Source organism: Bison bison, unplaced genomic scaffold (assembly GCF_000754665.1).
Source record: "Bison bison bison isolate TAMUID 2011002044 unplaced genomic scaffold, Bison_UMD1.0 scf7180017864180, whole genome shotgun sequence".
In the NCBI taxonomy this organism is placed as follows: domain Eukaryota; kingdom Metazoa; phylum Chordata; class Mammalia; order Artiodactyla; family Bovidae; genus Bison; species Bison bison.
In genome coordinates this window covers 7,190,814-7,209,570 of record NW_011494752.1, presented here as the reverse complement: position 1 = coordinate 7,209,570, position 18,757 = coordinate 7,190,814, and the positions used below count along the sequence as shown (strand labels likewise).

Here is an 18,757-nt window from a genome sequence, read left to right as displayed (position 1 = left end):
GTGGGGACTGGGGAGAGGGGGGCCTCACCGCGCTGCCTGATCTTGTTGCTTCTTCCACTCCTCCAGCAGCCTCTGCATCACCATCTGGGAGCGGTCCTCCTTGTTTAGGGACCAGAGGTCTCGCTCCTCCAGGGGCCGCCTATAGCCGAGGATGGCCAACCTGGAGAGGGCAGGCAGCACCACACTGGGTCAGAGTTTAGGAGCCTGGGGACAAGGGTCTCCAGACAGGAGGATGTCCCTGGGGGGACAGTAGCCAAGAAGAGTGTCTCCTTTATTCCTACAGTGAGCAAGATGGGGGTCACTGACTCCCACTCCAAGTTCTGCCCTTTCTCCCTCCTTCTCAGATGCCCCATTGACTCCTGGGCCCTGGTGATGAATTGATGCTGACTGGGCCCTGAGCGATGATAGACCCACTGGATGGAGCCCTAGCCCAGGAGCTTCCTCAGTGCAATATGGTTAATGAGCTGTCACCAAGGTCACAGACATAATTCTCCTGCTTTAGCTACTCTGAGAGATGCCCAAGGAAATGACAGCTGCAAGCTTATCCCTGACCAAAGAGCTGGGAACTAATTCTCCCTCTAGAACCCTGGGCCTGTCCCCAGGGCCTGCCCTGGGATCAGAACTGGACTAGGCCTGGCTTCTGTACTCAGCCCCCAGCCCAAACAGACAGGTTTCCCCACCCTTGCCTGCCCCATGCTCACCGGGGTTCACAGTTCCTCAAGCTCTTGAATTCTTGGCCTGCTCCCGTTCCTCTCTCTAACTCCCCAACTATCCATCCCCACCCCCAGATCCCCAGGCTTAGGAAAGAGAAAACTTACTTTGTAAACCACCAGAAAGATAGGCGGGAGAGGAAGCCAGCTCCAGCCTCTGGGCAGGGGTTCTAGAAGGTAAAAGAATGAGATAGGGGAAATCAGGATCTTTCCTCTTAAGGCAGAGCAGAGGGAGGAGGGTGCCTCCGTCCTTTCTGCTCCAAGCCCCAGTGTGCACACTCTGGAGGTAACAAGATCGAATGAATTGGAAGGACTGGGCTGAGCGATGGGCTGTGGAATCGCCTTTACCACCCACCTCCATTAAAACTTACAGGGTCCATATTCTTGGGGGAGAAAAACGGTGGCTTCTCTCTGAAGCAGGAGAGGATGAGGGCAGACAGCACCAGAGCAAAGTAGATGTAGAAGGTCGTGAAGCGGAAAGGGTCTGAGATCTTGCCCTGGGGGAGAAAGGGGAGCAACATCATAGCTTGGGGATCCCTGGGCCTGTAGTCCAAAGGACTTGGGGGCACCAGACCCCTCTGTGTAAGAGTCAGCCCCTGGGGGTCCCAAGGTCCCCCACCCAGAGGGCTCTGAGAGAGGGGAAAGATCATAGGGGTCTGCTATTTGGTGGAGACTTGCCCTGCTCACCTACATCCCCTTGTGTAATTGAAGAATTGAGGCTTCAAATGGCTCAGGAACTTGCCCAAGATCACAAAGTAATTGGATTGTTCCCAACCTGTGCTCTTATAAATACATTTGACTGACTTCTCTTGAGATAGAGAAATAGGGAGACACTAGATTGATCCCCAGTGCTCCTATCACCACATCACCTTCCCCCCACCACCACTGAAAATCAAGAGGAAGATCAGGGACTGAGGGAGGTAGGAAAGAGGGGGAGAATGAGATAATGGGATTCCAGGGAAGCCAAAATTGTTCATGGTTGCACACACGTCCTCACTGCACAAACACTGCATTTGACGGTGGCGGCATCGGTGGCAGTGGCCACATTCCACAAGCAGCCGCAAAGGGCTCTTCTTGCTGCATTTCCCTGGTTACACCGACTCGCACCCTGCTCACCAGCCTGCTTCTCAGCAGAGATGCAACAAGTAAGGAATGACACAAAAGGGACTGAACAGCAGAGGAGGTCCTGGGAGCTGAGAAGAGGCAAAGAGGAGGAGCCTGGGAGCCAACAGTGCCTTGAGCTCTGGGGCCAATCCCTAGACAGCGGTGGACCTGGCGGGTTTCTCTTTTCCCCTTACCTGTGTCAAAGCTGAAAGGATCTTGGAACGGAAGGGGATGATGCCACAGACCACACACAGGAACCAGAAAATGATGAGAACACCCGAGGACCGAACCCCCTGCAGCCGCTCATACTGGATCAGCAGGGTGGCCAGCAGCTGTGCAGGGAGAACAGCAGGTGCTGGGCCAGAGCACACATCTGGACCTGACTCCATTCGTCCCCACGCCCCATGGCTAGATGTTTCTGGGTTACCCACTTCTAAGGTGTCCAGCCTTCTCCTCGGAGCCCATGGTTGCCCCATCAGCATCCCACAACCCACTAGAGATCCCCCACCCAGATCCCCTGGTCCCACACTGACCATGGTAACCCCCACCACCAAGGGGGTGACAAAGAAGACGGGGGCAGGGGGCCAGCCATGGACCAGGCCGTGGAAGGAGTAGAAGAGGTCAGCCCAGGAGACACACCACAGCAGGACGCCCAAGGCCTGTGAACAGGACGCAGGTTGGAGCCTCCACCCTCAAAGAAACGGAGAGCCCCCCGCCCCCCCCCACTCCCCACCGGGGGAGGGGCCTTTGGTCCTGAAACCAACAGATCTGCCCAGGCCTGCCCTCAAGGGCCGGGCTGGGCACTGGCTGGAAGCTTCTCCAGAGTGGGGAGACCATTGTTGGAGACCTTGACTGAACTTCCCCAGAGATTATCTCATTGGGCTGTAGATCCAGCTGGCAGGCCCTGAGCACAGGGCGGGTGAGGCTGGGGAACCCAGTCCAGTCACTGAGGGTGGGGGAGGGACTCATTCAGGTTCCGGTCCCACCCACAGGAGACCCTGAGCCTCTGACCGTCTTGAGCCTGGAGAGGTGAGAGAGGACAATGTAGCCTTGGCGGTGGCCCCGCAAGTAGAACAGGTAGCAGGGCAGGGCAGCCCACAGGTAGATGCAGGGGAGCCAGGCCAGCAGGGAGTTCTGGAAGCAGGGAGTTAAGTCCGGGTTGTCTGTGTGCAGGGACAGGTTGGAGTCCTGGGAAAAGAGAGAAGAATTCAGGGGCAGCAATGGGCTCATGCTCCAGGAAGGGGGCTGGGCCAGAGAGCTGCTCCACATGCCCTAGTGGTTGGAAGGCATGTGATCTTGAAAGGCTCAGTGTGCAAACGAGCAGGCATTGTCCCAAGCGTGAGCTCTCCCAGGAGGCTAAGGGCGCTAGTTTCCTCATTTCCTCATATTTTCTCTCTCTAATTGACGTATAATTTAAGCACAATAAGCTGCACCCTTCTAAAGTGCACAGTCCAGTGAGTGAGTTGTACACACCTGCAAAACCTCTACCCACAATAAAGACAGCAAATACGCCACCATTATCCGAGCTCCTTTGCGCCCCTCTGCAGCCCATCCCTCTCAGGCAACCACTGGTCTGCTTTCTGTCATTCTAGAGTTCCACCTTTTTTTTAATTAATTTACTTTATCAAAGCAGTATATGCACATGGTTGAAGAGTCCACTTCCTCTCTAAGTCTCCCAGGGAAGGGATAGGGGGCCTCTTTCGGCTTTAGCTGCCTCTCTGTTAAAATAGGGGAGGCCATCCCCCACCCCGCCTACCTCCCTCAGTGGGAGTGAACTCAAAGGAACAAGGTGATGTGGAGAGAGCTTTGTAAAACAAAGCCCTGGTGACCCATCATCTCATTTTGCATAGGACTGTCCCGGTTCTAGCACTGACACAAAGTCTTGTGTCCTTGGGAACCACTGAGTCCAGACAAGATCCCCACCCTCCGTTTTGTCTTTGCACTTAAGAATTTTTTTGGAAATGGATGGGGGAATATGTCTTCCACTCGATGATGCTCTGGTAAAGGCCTACCAGGGGCTTGGTAGGGAGGCTGGGGAGGTGGGGTGGGGGGTGGAGGCACATGTGGGACAAACAGTTCCTGCCTCTAGGGAGCGTGAGGTCCACGGACACACTGCTTTGGGGGAGTTTCACTCAAACCCTGGAAAGCAGAGGCTGTGCCACATACATCTTGTATTCTAGAACCCAGTATTCAGTAGTCACTCAAGCAATGCAAGCTAAGGACCAGCAGACTCTTGCTGAGCACTGGCACTTGGCCCATGGCTGAGGGCTGGATCACGGAGCAGGATTATACTGTAGGCCTGGGCAGGCTCTTCTAAGATGGGGGAGGCAGACACCCCGGCCTGCATGGTTTTCCTGTTTAAGACATTTCTTATCCAAGTATAATAAATATACTTACAGAAAAGCACACACAGCTTAAGTATACACCTCAGTGAATTTTCACACCCTGAACACACTTTTGTAACTAGAACCTAAATTAAGAAACAGGACATGGCTGATGCCTGGAAGGTCCTCTTGGGCTTCCTCTTAGCCACTCCTCATCCCAGGGGAATTCTGTTCTGCGTTCCAGCAACATGTGATTTTGCCCACGTGGGACCTTCCTAAAAGGAAACCACACAGCCCAGATCTTTCATGTCTAGCTTCTTCACTCTGCACTGCATTTGAGGGGTGTCATCCTCGATGGTGAGTGTGAGGATTCTTCCTCCCCATTTTTACACGTGGTCCATTGTACAAAAGGACCATGTATTGATTCATTCCACCCTCAAGTGGCAGCCACACCCTGTTTAACCCTTCACAAGCCCATTAATCTCATCCCCTTAGTTACCAGTCCGATAGCTGGCCCAAGGCCATCCCCAACTCTATCACCTGGTCTTTGGGCCTGGAGGGAGTGAACTACTGACCTCTCTGGGGCCAACTCGAGCTACACCTTCTACAGAAAGCATTTCTGGGGTGCCCCAGCCTCCAAGGGGCTTTGCTTTGCTTTGCTTTGTTTTGTATGGTCTTGGCACTCAGGCAAATGACTATTACCTGAGTGATTGAGGCCCTTTATGTTTCAGCAGCATTTTATTATGCACTTAAGAGGTCATTATTCCAAAAGAAAAGAAAAGGAACAGTATCAGGCCTGACTTGCAAAAGAAAAAACAGGTTCCACTTGCTCTGGTAACAAGTCCAAGGACACCTGGCAGTCAGGAGCTGGGAGGAACACCCAGGCCTTGTAACACCAAGCCACTCCCACCTTGAGCTGCTTGGATCTGCACCTGTGAATATATCTTCTCTCCACAGTGATGTGAGCCCTTCAGGGTAGACACTGGGCCTTACTGTTACTCCTCTCCTCTCTTGCCCCACACCTTCCGACTCCCAGCACAGGGTCAGGTACGAGGAGCAGCCCAGATGGACCTTGTCAGTCAAGGTCTATTCATTCACTGATGAGGGAGAGCGTGTGTAGGGGGATCGGAGCCTGAGTTCAAAGGCACAACCAGGACTCACCCTTACGATGGGTCAAGGGCAGGGCTCTTTGAGGCCGGCAGGGAGTGGCTATGAGAACAGACCCTGATGGAGAGGACCCAGTGTGGGCTGCCTCTTTGGAGCTGTGGAATCATGGATGAGTGCCGTCACCCCTCTGAACCTGTCTCTGCGCGTGAGTAATGGCAGTAGTGAGAGCATCCCAGCCAGCTCACTTCGGGGGGAGAATGAACCGCAAGGCACCTTGACTCAAGTAGGGCAATACTGGAGGAAGCAGGTGACAGAGCAGAAGCTGCTGGGACCTTGTTTTGGTTTCATAAACTTCCATTGTGGCAACAATCAAGAGATCTTAGGAGGACCAGATGACTGTTTTGATCCACAGGGAGATCCGGCCTGGGCTCCGTTGGGCAGAGCCCTCTCCAGGAGATAGCGTACCAGACCATGCCTCTGTCCCCAGACTATCTATTTACCTCAGATATTCTGCTAAGACCTAAGGACTTCCCAGATGGCTCAGGGGTAAAGAATCCACCTGCAAATGCAGGAGACACAAGAGATGTGGGTTCAATCCCTGGGTCGGGCAGATCCCCCAGAGGAGGAAATGGCAACCCACTCTAGTATTCTTGCCTGGAAAATTCCATGGACAGAGGAGCCTGAGGGGCTACAGTCCATGGGGTTGCAAAGAATCAGACACGACTGAGCATGGCACAGCACAGCAGCCTGCTAAGACAATGACAGGACCCATCGCATACAGCATGTCCAGAACAGAACTCCTGCCTGCCCCTCCTCCAAACTGCCCACCTTGATGCGGGGCAATGCTTTCCTTCTCTCAGGCTGGAATCCTCCGAGTCATCCTTGGTTCTTTCTCTGTCTCTCACAACTCACACCCAACTTTTCAGCAAATCCTGTCTATTGTACCTTCAAATTATTAGGTTGAACTACATGAAAGGATTATATCCAATGCTTTTTATCTATAAAAAGGTATCTTCACCTGGATCTCCCTGATAGATCCAGGATCCAACTGCTCCTCTCCACCCCACTCTCTCACTTGATTTGTGGCATCACCCCCTCTCTTGTCTCCCTGCTTCTGTTCCTGCCGCTTACCCAGCAGTCTCCTTCAGCACAGCAGTTAGAGGCAAGTCTTCATAAAACCTAAGCCTGACGCCTTAGTGACACACCATGTCACTGCTTTGGTTAAAACCTGTCAAGGGCTCCCCGTTTCACTCAGAGTAAAAGCCCAGGGTGCCCTTGAAACCCACATTATCTGCTCCCTGGTCTCTCTGACCTCAGCTTCCCCACTCCCCTCTCTCACCTGCCTCCCGCCCTCTGTGCGGTCTCCAAATGTCAGGCCTGCGTTTGTCTCAAGGCAGTGGTGCTGCTTCATGCCCTCATCACCTGCAAGCTTGTGCTCAGATCTCAGATCTTGTGGAGGTCCACTCTGACCTTTCTAATTAAAACTGGAACTGTAACCCCCATCCGGCTCCTGCATCCCCAGCCCTGCTAGCCTGTCCTCTTTTCCCATAGCCCTCACCATTATCTACGATAGTATCCCTATCTAGGACATATAACTGAGTTATTTGTTATGTTTGTAATTTTTCTGTCTTCTTCCACTGGAATATGTGTTCCGTGAGGACCGGTTTGTTAGTTCTGCTGGGCCAGCTAGGCAGCCCCACTGACTAGAAGAGCTCCTGGCACAGAGACCACACTCCTATGCATTTGTGGAACAAAAGAAAGAAAGAATAAATGGACAAAAGTTAAAGTTACCCTCCAAAACCCGTATGTGCAGCTGAATGCCCAGGAGCTCAGACTGCTCTCTCCTTGACACCAAGGCACTCGAGAGGGTCTCTGACCCAAACAAAGCTAAGTGTAAAAGACAGGGTTGGTGGAGGTCATGGACCCCATACTACTCCTTGCAACCCCACAGGGTAGGATGGGTGATCCCTTCTCAAACCACCAGCCCCCAATCCCCATTCTGAAGAACACCAGCTGGGCTGGAAGCCAAGACCACAGCCCTCCCCGACTGCCACCCACACAGTTTCCACGGCAACAACAGCTCCCTTAACAATGTGATTAAACAGCTGGACGGGACTGATAAGGTCTGGCGCCCAGAGTGGACCACATACCGGGGAGCCCCTTCATGGGCACCAAGACTGAAATCCCTACAGACCCCAGCAGGGGACAGGTGGCAGTAAGGACCCAAGAGCCCTCTGCCACAGCGCCTTTAGGGACTTTCCAGCCCCCGGGCGCCCCAGGCTTTTTGATAGCTCTGTCAAGAGAGAAGAGTAATTACTTCCTTAATCCTGTGTTGTGGGGAGAAGGGATCAACTGACAAGTTCATTATCTCAGCAGAAATGGAGATACAGAAAAAGGGCATGGGCCTGTTCACACGCACTAACTGTAGCCTTTGGAAGGGTCTGGGTCTGGAGGCAAAAGTCTGTGGCTCACAGCCTGGCCGGCCCTTCTGCTTCTGAAAGGGCCTTGGCAACCAGCAAGAACTTCGGGTACTTAAGCACCACTGTGTTCCAAGATTATTATTTAATGTCCAAACAGCTGAGACTCATGGCTGAAAAGTGACCAGCCCCGGTTTACATGGGCTGATGCCAGACCTGAACCCAGGCCTTGCAGCTCCAGAGTCTCAGTCCCTATCAGGGCTCCACCATGACAAACCACCCTGGGGATAGAACACATTGTGTCCAGATCACGCGAAACATTAAAAATCTCCTTTCAGCCATACAGCCTGCCCTCAAACCACCTCCTTGCTGCGGTTCTTCTCACAGAGCAGATGGAAAGGGGCTGCCATCACAGGGTAACAGACTAGCTGGCATTCTGGGAGCCACTGGACTAGAAACCTGACTATCCAGTTAGAAGGAGAAATCCAGTCCACGGATTAGCCCCCATGAGCACCCACCCCAGCCCAGGAACACCTGGGTCCAGCCCTGAAAAAGGAACAGCTCCAGGTGGGGGAGGGGAGGCCCCACACACAGCAGTGACACATCCAAGTCTCACCACCCCACCCCAACAGGGATCCTGCTGCATCTGTGCCCCTGGGTCAGCCACACCAGGGAGGGGTGGACACAACCCAGGTGCTCTGACCCTGCCTCCTCGGCCAGTCAGCTGGCAGGCCCCACTGGGGCCTCCCTCCCTAGGGGCTGGTCCCGGGCTCCAAGGTCATTTCCTGGTGAGAGGACCAGCAGGCGGACTTGGCAAAGTTCCCTCCCAAGTGCCACTTCCTTGACTCATTTCCTTCCCTAAGTCTCCAGCTCTCCAGACCAGGTCGGGGACATCAGGGCTTGGGAGAGGCCAGCCTGGGGACCTAATGTTTCTACCAGGAGCCAGACGTTCAGAGGCTCAGTTTTGGTGCCCCAGGTGGGATGAAGAGAAGGGATTCTAGAGCCCCTAGCTTGGCAGGGAGGACTGGGCTCCTGGTGGGGGTAGAGTTTGGTGTCCAGTAGGCTGAGGGGTGTCCATCTCCTACCTACCTGCCTAAGCCATCCCTGCCTCTGCCAGTTTCCCCAAATCTTTGGGGGTTACTATCTTCATTTAAGAATCAAAATACATTGAAATCAGAGCCTTTTCTGCTACTCATATGTTATGGTGGCCACCTATTCCGACTGTGCAGTGACCCAGGAGGAGGCCAGGGAAGACCCTGACATCCCAGAGCCCTAAAGTCCACAGAAGCCTAGTCATAACCCCCCTGAGTCTGAGGCTCAGGTCCTCAGAATCAGAACAGAGAAACTAGACCTGAAGGAGGCCCAGGTGGAACTCAGAGAGGGTGAGCAATTTGCCTAAAGTCACACAGCTAGTGAATAACAGAGTGGCACTAGCTGGAACAGAGCAGGAGACACAGGGAGTGTCTAGGGACTAGAGCCCTGCCCCTCCCTAGGGTGAGTAAACAGCCAGGGGAACAGTGAAAGTGAAAAATGGTGCCTGACCAGCAGGAGACCCACAGGACTCTGCCAAGAGCTGCTACTAGGTAATTCCATGTGTAGAGTGTGGAGAGGGTCAGGGAAAAAGGTCTGAAAATCTCAGAGGAGGAACTGGTGAGCTTCCTATTGACCACACATTCTCTCTTCCTAGCTGGTCGCAGAATTTCAGGGCAGGACCCCACCTCCTTCCTCCTTCCACCACCCTCACCAAGTGGTTACTAATCCTGTGTTTGAGCCCCCAGTGATGGGGAGCTCACTAGTGCTCAGGCAGTCAGTGCCATCTTTGGACAGCTCTCCTGGTTAAGACCGTTGGATTTCTAAGCCTGCATCAGTCTCCCAGGAACTTGCTGGAGCCATCAGATGAAAGCTAATTCTGCAAACAAGTCAAGACCTCCTTAGGGCAAACAGCTGGAGGCCCTTGCTCTGTACACCCTCACCACCACGTGGGTGTTCTCCTGTCTCCACTGCTCAGAACAGAGTAATCCTCCAGGCAGGAGGCAACATGGTGCATCAAAGGGACACTTCCACCTTCTTTGTTCTAGAGGCATCTCTGGATCCATGATCCCTGGGCCACTTGGTCACAGTTCATTCTCTTGGAATTTATTTCCACACACACTCCCAAGCATGATCAGAGGATGCTGGTTATACACCCCAAAGCGAATAGAGGTGAGAGAGAGAGTCAAAGAAAGGATGAATCACTACCCAGTACACAGCGTGTATGTGAGTACATAGCACGCATGCACACGTCCAGCGGGATTAGGAGTCCCCTTGGGTTCCGACTCTCACCTTCAGCTGGGGCTAAGGCAGACGCATTTATCCACAAATTACCCAGGAAACAGCTGAAATGGGAGCCCCTGGCCCAATGGCCTTGCCAGCCCTTTTTCTGTAGGTCTTGCCAAATCCAGACCTGCTAACCTCATCTCTTTTCCTCTTTTCCTCTTCCCAGGGATATCATGACACATGAACATCTTACCAACAGAGTTTTAAGTTCTCAAATCACTTTACATTCTGTTTTTAATTTGATCTCCATATGTCTTGTGAGATAGTTAGGAGATGGGTTATTTCCCCATTTCACAGGTGGAAAAACAGGCTGGGAGGATAAGCTAGCAAAAAGGCTGGGTAGAATAAACAAGCGGCCCAGAGGGACCGGAACCATCTCTCTTGCCCCTGCTTTACACCCTTGGCTCAAGTATTTTCTGGCTGCCCTGAACCAACTTCCAACAAAGTGGGTCATCCATAGGCCTCAAAGATAAAAGGTTCAGGGACAACTATGCCTGACACACAATGAATATGAGCTGCAAACTAGCACAGCATCAACGAGGAGCCCTGAGCTGCAGGTCTTTTGGGTAACTGAACTAGAGCTAAGGTTATAGCTCCAGCCTCCAGGCCTCAGACCCTGCTCCCTTGTCTCAGCTCTGCAAACACTCAGAGCATGAGCTGGGAACCTTCCTGCTTTTTCTTCACCCCACCTCCAGTCACCAGCCACACTGGGTACAGCCTGGAACAGCTTTCAGGAGCCAAGAAGATACTGTGGAAGATGGAAGGTGCTTAGACATTGAAGTCAGGAAGAGGAGTGGTCAGTTCCCTTGTCATTTGAGGTATCCACTCAGAGACCTCAAAGGAGTCACCTCTTGGACCTAACATAGATGCGCTGACTCCCATGGACCCTGGGGTTCTCAGAGGAGGCGCACATAGCTCATAAGCAACAGCAAATTCAGGGACCAGGGAGTCCAGAAGCCCAAAGGTTCACAGTCAGGCAATGGCAAAGTTAGAACCATATCTCCGGGTCCTGTTTTCCAGTCCAGCAATCCGTAGCTGACTGTCACATGACCTTGAAAAATCCCTTCCTTCAGTTACCCCAGCTCTGTAATGAGGGGCTGGGCTGGCTGCTCCATGCCCACACTCTGATACTTGGATTCTACAGTATCATGGAAGGCCTGAGAACAGGAAAGGAGTCCTGAGTTCCCCAACTCCTGGTCCCTTAAAGTTTGTTCCTGGGAGAGTCCTAAGCTCTTAGGGTTAACAGTCTACCCAGGAACAAGGGGCCCTTGCACTTGAGGCTTGGGCACATCTGCCCCCTTGATTTACAGGTCCTCTGCTTGGCCACCTCAGATACTGTGATCTGCCATGGCTACATCAGCCAGGCTTAAGTGGCAGTGAGAGGAAGTCTACTCCTGAGCCAAAGGAGGAATCTCTGGAATCTGGACTGGATCAAACTGGATGACAGATGGGGTTCCAGTGGGGCTGGGCAAGAAGGAGAGCCACAGAGAAGTCACACCATCTCTGATGAACCAATTAGTGACCCAGAGAAAAAGAGTGATCCCCCAAAATCGTTTTTTACAGGTATTCCAATGCCCCACATTTTAAAAATCCAGGTAACTTCCCTCAGCCCAGCCCAAACACAGACCAAGGGTAGGGTTCCTGACTGTATACACACACTTATGTGCACACACAGGCACACGCACCCACACAAGCACACACCCATGCATAACACACACTAGGCACATACAATACCAAGTACACCTGTACAGACACCTCAAATGGGAGAAAGATTTAGAGATTGGGATTCTGAGGCCCTGATCTGAGAGCAGCCTACGCTGGGCAGGCCCAGATAACCACCTTGAATCTGAGTTCATCTGTAAAACGGAGACGCATCACCACTTGGCCTCCCAGAGTGGCAATGGTGACCAAGGGAGCTGCGGGGAGCAGGTTTTGAAAACTGTAAGAAAGCTCTTGGATTGTCTACACGGACTGCGCCTGAACTAGCGGGGAGTCTGCAGTCAGCAGCCTGAAAAGCAGCCTAATGTCTTAGAGATTTGGTGTGTGAAGCGGAAGGTCTACTTTTCTATCCCAGCTCTACGCTGCTCTAACTGACTGATTTTGAACAAGTCTCTAGGCCTCCCTTTCCCCATCTGTAAAATGAGAGGGTGGATCAGGAAATCCTGATACCCTGTACCTGTAGGGCCCTGCCTCCAGAGTGAGGTCTGCCTCTCACTCCTGTGGCTGGGGCAGTGAGGATCGCCTGCTCTCTGGCGGCTCTTGCCCAGAGGAAAGAAGGAACTCTTTCCAAGAAGCAGGATCCCTTGAAGCAGAGGAAAGCCCAGTGCAGCCAGCCTCCCAAAGCACCTGGTCAACAAGGTGCGGGGTGGGCATCCAAGTCCTAGTCCATGGGGCAGGTACTGAAGGGTTATCAGCATCTGGGGATGGGCACATGCCTCTTCTGCCTCCTGCAGTCAGCCTCAGAGAGGGACTAGGGTGAGGGGGCAAGCGGGGACACCTTCTGAATTCAGGATGCCACCCACCGAGCCCTGGAGGAGCCTAGTACTTGGCTTTCCCAGACTCTGCCATGCGGCTGGGGAGGGCAGGAGGCCACTAGGGACCAGGCTTTGGGCGGTGCCACCCAGGCCTCCTCCCCGCACCACATCGCCGTCTCCCCGGGGCTGTGTAAGGGCTAGCCAGTTTGCGCCCTCAGTCCGGGGACACCTCCTTACCCAGAACTTGGAGCCGAGCTCCCCGGAACCGCACAGAGCGTCCATGAGGTCCGGGCGCGGCTGCGAGGAGGGCGAGCACTATCGCCTACCGGCCCCAGACAGACCTAGCGACCGCCTGCAGCCGCCTCCGCCCCGGCGTTCCGCCCGGGCCCGCCCCCGCGAGCCCTTCCCCCAGGCCCTTTGGGTCGAATTGCGACAGCGCCTCCCCGAAACTGCGGCTCAGGAAGGTTTTGGGGACAGGAGCGGAGGCCACTGACACAGTGACAACTCCCTCAGGTGGCCCCTGTGCCGCGTCGGGAGAAGTCCCAGAGAGATGAAGCTGCTAGGGCGGGAGCTGGGGCTGTTTCCAAGAAGGACACACCCAACCCGCTCCCGGACTCTGCTGGGGGAGGGGCCCCCAGGAGTCAAGGAACGTGGAAAGGGATTTAACAAGACTCTCTCCGGGAATAAACCCCTGTCACGTTCATCTCTGAATGTCAGTCTCCTCATCTGTGAAATGGGAAGAGCTTGTGAGTTATCTGGGAACTGGCAGAGACCAACACAGTGTGCACGTGTGTGCGTGTGTGTGTGTGTGTGTGTGTGTGCGCGTGTGTGTGTGCGCGCGCGCGAGCGTGCTTATGTGTACACCCAAGGAGAGAGAATGGGCGAGGGTCCCAGGATCGTCCAGATGGTGGCTTCCCATGGTTATCTTGAACAGCTGCCCACCTGAGATTCTGTCCCTCCCTAATTTTGCACCAGCTGCTTCAGCCTCCACTTTTATTTCTGTAAAACAAGGATAATCCAGGTACTTATGTCACAGGATTACTCTGAGGATTAAATGTGAAAGGTATGTAAAGCATCAAGCATATCTCCTGGCACATTAGTAGGCTCCACTTCAGCCTGGTAAGGGTGGGAGATGGGCAGGTGAGGCTCCAGGAAGGGCCCCACATTAGCACATCCCTCCTAAAACCGAGTCACCACATTCCCCATCTGTAAAATGTGTTGTTGGAGGGGGGCGGTCATTGGCCGCCTTCTCCTGCTTTCCACAGCTTGGCCATTCTGGACCCCTCCTTCCCTCTATTTCTCACTCCCCCAGTCATCCTCTCTCCCCTAATGTGACCCCAGAAGCCAGTTCATCACCCCTCTTGGGATTGAGAAAGAATCTCCCGTTCCCCTAGCACTTCTTCCCTGCTCTTGCCTCCCAATCTTGTTCCTGTCTGTAGAATCTGCCCAGGTGATCCCTTCCCTGAACTTGTTCTTGAAAGAAAATGTTTTCTTGCTTGGCTGCTCACCAGCAGGTGTAGGTGAGTGCCAGCGAGATAGCACAGAAGCCACAGCCACCTCCTATCCCTCTGGGCAGGCAGGCAGGAAGTCAGAGAAGGAAGTCTTTTCACCCATGGGCTATCAGAACAGAGATCTGAGCCAGCATGAGAGGGGTGGAGGTGGGAGCAGGGTGGACAAGACTCCCCCTTCCCCAGGCAGGAGACTGGGGCCTCTCCCCTTCCACTGGGCAAGTCCTCTTAGCCCTTTGTCGGCCCCGGCCCCCAACTCACCCAGTCTCCCAGCCCCCTCCATCTCTGAGCTGGTCTCTGCAGAGTTTTCACACTCCTGTCACAGTCTGTCTCGGGTTATATTTAGTTGTGAAGAATCAGTCTTCTTTGCCAGTCTGAGAGGTCCCCGAGGGCAGAAATCGACGGAATCACCTCCACCCCCTGCCGCGCCTTGGGCAGAATCTTTAATATACTGTGTGACAAGCCCCTTGATATCCCTGGGACTCAGTTTCTTGAGCAACTTGGACAAGATGCCACCTAGGGTCTCTTTCCATCCTGCTGATCTAGGCTTCTATGTGGAGCAGCTGGGAATCCTCCGCCAACCCTTCCTCTAGTTTAGGGCTGGGATGCTTGGGTTCTGTCTTCAGCATTGTGGCTGCAGCACCATCCCTTTCGGCCCCAGCCTTCCCATTTTGCTACTGGAGAGCCTTTCCCTAGCCTGTGGCACTGGGTGGGAGCCTCCAAGATTGAGATCATAGTGGGACACCTAGCAATCCTTGCTTCCTCCCCTCTTTCTTGAGACATTCATTGGGAGTTTGCCCTTCCTGGCCTCTCATGGAATGTGGCTCCTTTCACAAAACCATTGAATAACAGCTACAATATTCCTAGACATTAAGCTGCTGGTCATTCTCACCAAAGCAAGAAAAGTGAGGCCCTCCTTTTGTCCTGCAGAGTCAGGATGAGCTCCATGTCTTCTGACTGCGGGGCTATTTCCATGCATCCTCTGGGCAGGATAAATTTCCTGTGTCCTTCGCTGTTGTGTCCCCCTCAAGACTGCTTAGCGTACTCTCCTTCCTATGCCTCACTTCCCTTTCTGCACCTGACAAACTCTACTCATCCCTGAAGATTTTACTCAAGCCCTTCTCCCTCAGGCCTTCCTTGAACCTCCCCCACCCCAATCCTGAGGAGGGATCCTTTCTCTGCACAGCCCTCCCTCCCTGTACTCCATCACTGATTGTCTTGCTTATCTCCCCCAAAAGACTGTGAACATCTTAAAGATAATATTGTTTGTTTTTTGTTTGTTTTTGGCCACATGGCATGCAGGGTCTTAGTTCCCCAGCCAGGGATCAAACACCATGCCCCCTACAGTGGAAGTGTGGAGTCCTAACCATTGGATTGCCAAGGACTTCCCAAGGATAATCTTATCACTATATCCTCAGCACCCAGGATAGTGCCTGGCAAAGTTGGTCTTTAGGAAATGCTTGTCAACTGACTACACAGTAATCCTGTCTCCTTGGAAGAGGTCATAAGTAGCAAGGCCGCTGTAGCATTAGGTACAGTCCTAGCAGTGAGCACTGTCTACTCTTCTTTGGAGTTTTCAGACCCAAGATGTGTCCAGCTTGAGGCTTCTGAGAGCAGCAGTAAAGACCTGTGGGTGGGTGGCAGCACAGAGAGGGACCGAACCTCCCCCAGCTTTAATGGCTCCAGCCCCATCCCCTCTCCCCAGGTGACTGCAGCTCCACGCAGGATGCACAGAGAGTGTGCTGCGTCTCCCTTGCCAGCGAGCATCCCAGGGGAACTCAGCATCGGGAATTTCCTGGCAGAAAGATGGAAAGATAAGATAATTGCAAGGTACAGCTTTGAGCAGCAGTGACAGCAGAGAAAAGAAAGCAGAGAAAGTGGGTGTCAGGGAGACCCAGAAACAGGAAATCCTGCAAACAGGGAGAGTCGGTCGGAACTGATGGGACAGGGGGAAAGTATTAGAACAGAAAGGCTGCCAGTTCTCCCCTCCACTCACTGCTTATTTTCTTTTACCCCCCATGACTTCTTGAAGGCTTGGAGCACCCCCAAACCCCAAACCAACATCCAGCTCTCAAACTTTAGCTCTCTTTCTCTGTGTGGTGGGTGGGGCCTCATTCCTCCAGACCCCAGCCTGGTGGGGCCTACATTGGCCCTACTTGTGGAGTCTGCAAGGAGGCCTCCTGCTCCCAGTCTGCACTTTGATCTGATTTGGCAGGTGTGTGAGCCCTGGCTGCTGTGCCCGCTTCAGGAGTTTTCAAAGCAAGAAGAATTAATTAGCTCGGTGAGCCACAGTCAGCAGCTTCCACACCTGGACCAGGGCTAAGACACACAGAATTCCAACATTTCTTAGCAGAATCCCCTCCTGGGTTTTCACTGGAGCCACCACTTCCTTGATCTTCCTTGCTGTGTCCTCAGAGCAGGACACCCGTTGACACCTAAACTCGCCTTTGAGAATTAATTCTCCTCCTGGAAACCACTATCTTGGATTAGTCCTGGGTCCACTGGCTGTGGGCTGGGATCACAGGGCACCGTTGGCTCAGCACTCCAATGGCTGCGATTCTCCAGGCACAGATGAGTCCTTCATTGGCCCTGCAAGCCTGTTTCCTCCCATGGGGGATGTACACAGCCCCTGTTTGTAGAAGGTGACCATCAGTGTTGGTGTCCTCTTCCTGGCTAGGTGCCTCTACAGAAGGGGCACCAAGGTGCCACAAGGCGAACGTGCTCACTGCACTGCTGCACAGCCCTTCACCCACCTCCCCCCCCTCCCCGGAAAGGTGAGAGGAGGTCATGGACACTGGGCTCTGATGGGTGGGGATTAAGGGTGACGTCGAGGTGACAATGTTTGGAAAGTGGGAGAGGTCTGGGTGGGGCAGGGGAGAGGGCAGGAAGAGACAAAGGAGAGGGTGGGAGGAGGTGGAGGGGAGCAGGTGCCTTGAGCTTCAAGAGGAACATTACACTAGGAAAAGGCAGCACTTGGGAAACTGGGAAATTGCAGAGTCAGCCTTGGCCAGCTCTTGGCCAGGCACCTGGAGCTGAGGGATAAGTTCCCTTGTAGTTAAGCCTCTCTCCACACAAGGTGGAGGGCTATGGGCTTCTCTAAGCCTCTGAGGACACCAAACTGGGAGTGCAGGAGTACATTTTCATGAACACAAATGTGACTGCTTTGGGAAAATCCTCCCTGGCAAGTCATTTTTTGATTAGGACGCTTCACACCATGTCCCATACCTTCCGCAATGGGACAGAGGCTGGGGTAGTGTGAAGTCAGTGGTCTAGAGGTTGGCTAGATCAAGATTAAGACCTCAGCTCTGCCATCCCCTGGCTTCGTAATCTTGGGCAAGTCACTGAAACCTTTCTCAACCCATTGCCTCGTGGGAAAAGGATAGCAGTAGTACTTTGCTTGCTAGGGTGCTGTGAGAAGTAGGTGAGAGGCTGCAGATGAGTCTCGGATTCGTTTTTAGTGCTCGCTCCGCTTGCTCTTCCTTGTCCTCCCGCCCCTAGATAGACCTTTTCCTGGACCTTGAGGTGGAGGAAAAAGAGGCAGCCAAGCCTGAGATGGGGGCCTGTAGCTGTTGACACAATTTCCTCTGAACCCACAAGGAGAAGGCTGAAAGTAGAAGTGCCAGAAGCAGATTTCTTACCTCCCAAAGCCCTCACAGCCCCGAAGCTCCTGGCCGTTCCAACCCTGTCCTAGAGGCCCTAGTCCAGGACCTGCTGCCTCCACCAGCCCCTCACCCTAGCCTCCTTCAGACTCCTCCACTTCCCACCCCCGATGTATCCTAGAGCAGAATCAAATAACCATCCAGACAAGCATCATGAGATTAGCTTCCTTGTTGTTAAGATTGTTAATAACATACTGTTAATAAGATTCAGCAGTGTCATTATTTCTACTTCAGAACCCTTTTAATGAGACACAACAGCTTTCATCATTGATAAAGATTTTACATTTTTGGCAGAGAGGCCACAATTCTCTCCCCTGAAATATTCACTCTAACTCTGAGGGGTCCTGGGGGCAGGGGATGGTTGGGAAATCTGGGATTGAGGGGAGGGAGAAGCAGCCCAATTCTCTGGCTTCACCTTGACCCAGATTCCAATAAGCATTAGAAGAAAAAAAAGACCCCAGAACATCCTCCCCAAATCTCCTATCTTCATTAAGGAATAGACAGCTACAGAATACTACCAAAATATAAAAGCTTAATCTACAGACCTAGGTGACAAAACTCTAGGAATTTTGTGTAGATTTGCTTTTTTTTTTTTTTTTAAAGGCAGTTCCTACATGCAACCCCCCTCTCCCTACCCAAAGAGCCCAGAGGAAAAAGAGTTTCATGCTATTGCACACCCTAAGAGGATGAAACCAGGTGTTTGTGTCAAGGAGTGGTATTATTTCTGTCCAAAAGAGCAGTTAGAAAAACTTTCACCAGCTTAGAAAATACTGGGTTGGACAAAACTTCCAGGTCCAACCATCCAGCAGCCTCCCCCACATCACCGGGATTCCAGGTTCCAATGGGGGATGTGGGTGAGAGCTGCCAAGCCCGAGCTGCCTTTCAGCTTTCAAGAGTCCTGGGGTTTGAAGGTGCTAGGGGTAAGGGGATAGGCGTATTCAAGGGTTTGGGGTTGGGGCAGATGCTCGGGGGTGGCTAGCAGGGACAGACTGGGTGAGCCTGTGGTTAGTGCCCTTGGCACGATGACATTATTTTGTTTCAGACAAAAGAATATTGCCTATGGTAGTACCAGAAAGGAGGTTCTGGGCTATGCTGCTGGCGCCTCCTCCTCCCCACCTCCTCCCCTCGGACTGCCTGG

The 18,757-nt window shown here is 53.0% G+C and overlaps 1 protein-coding gene across 3 annotated transcripts in view; it reads right to left on the bottom strand.

Annotated features, from left to right (window-relative positions):
• ABCC3 (ATP-binding cassette, sub-family C (CFTR/MRP), member 3) overlaps window positions 1–12,986 on the bottom strand; it is a 48,633-nt gene extending 35,647 nt beyond the window's left edge. For all 3 annotated transcript variants that reach the window (XM_010842832.1, XM_010842833.1, XM_010842834.1), the window contains exons 1-7: window positions 12,690–12,986; window positions 2,826–3,002; window positions 2,348–2,473; window positions 2,009–2,146; window positions 1,082–1,207; window positions 819–880; window positions 29–160 (exon numbers count right to left, since the gene is read on the bottom strand). In XM_010842832.1, coding sequence (XP_010841134.1) covers window positions 29–160; window positions 819–880; window positions 1,082–1,207; window positions 2,009–2,146; window positions 2,348–2,473; window positions 2,826–3,002; window positions 12,690–12,734 — 806 coding nt within the window. In that variant the 5' untranslated portion in view covers window positions 12,735–12,986. The remainder of the gene's footprint in view (window positions 1–28; window positions 161–818; window positions 881–1,081; window positions 1,208–2,008; window positions 2,147–2,347; window positions 2,474–2,825; window positions 3,003–12,689) is intronic.
• Between the last annotated feature and the right edge of the window lie 5,771 nt (window positions 12,987–18,757).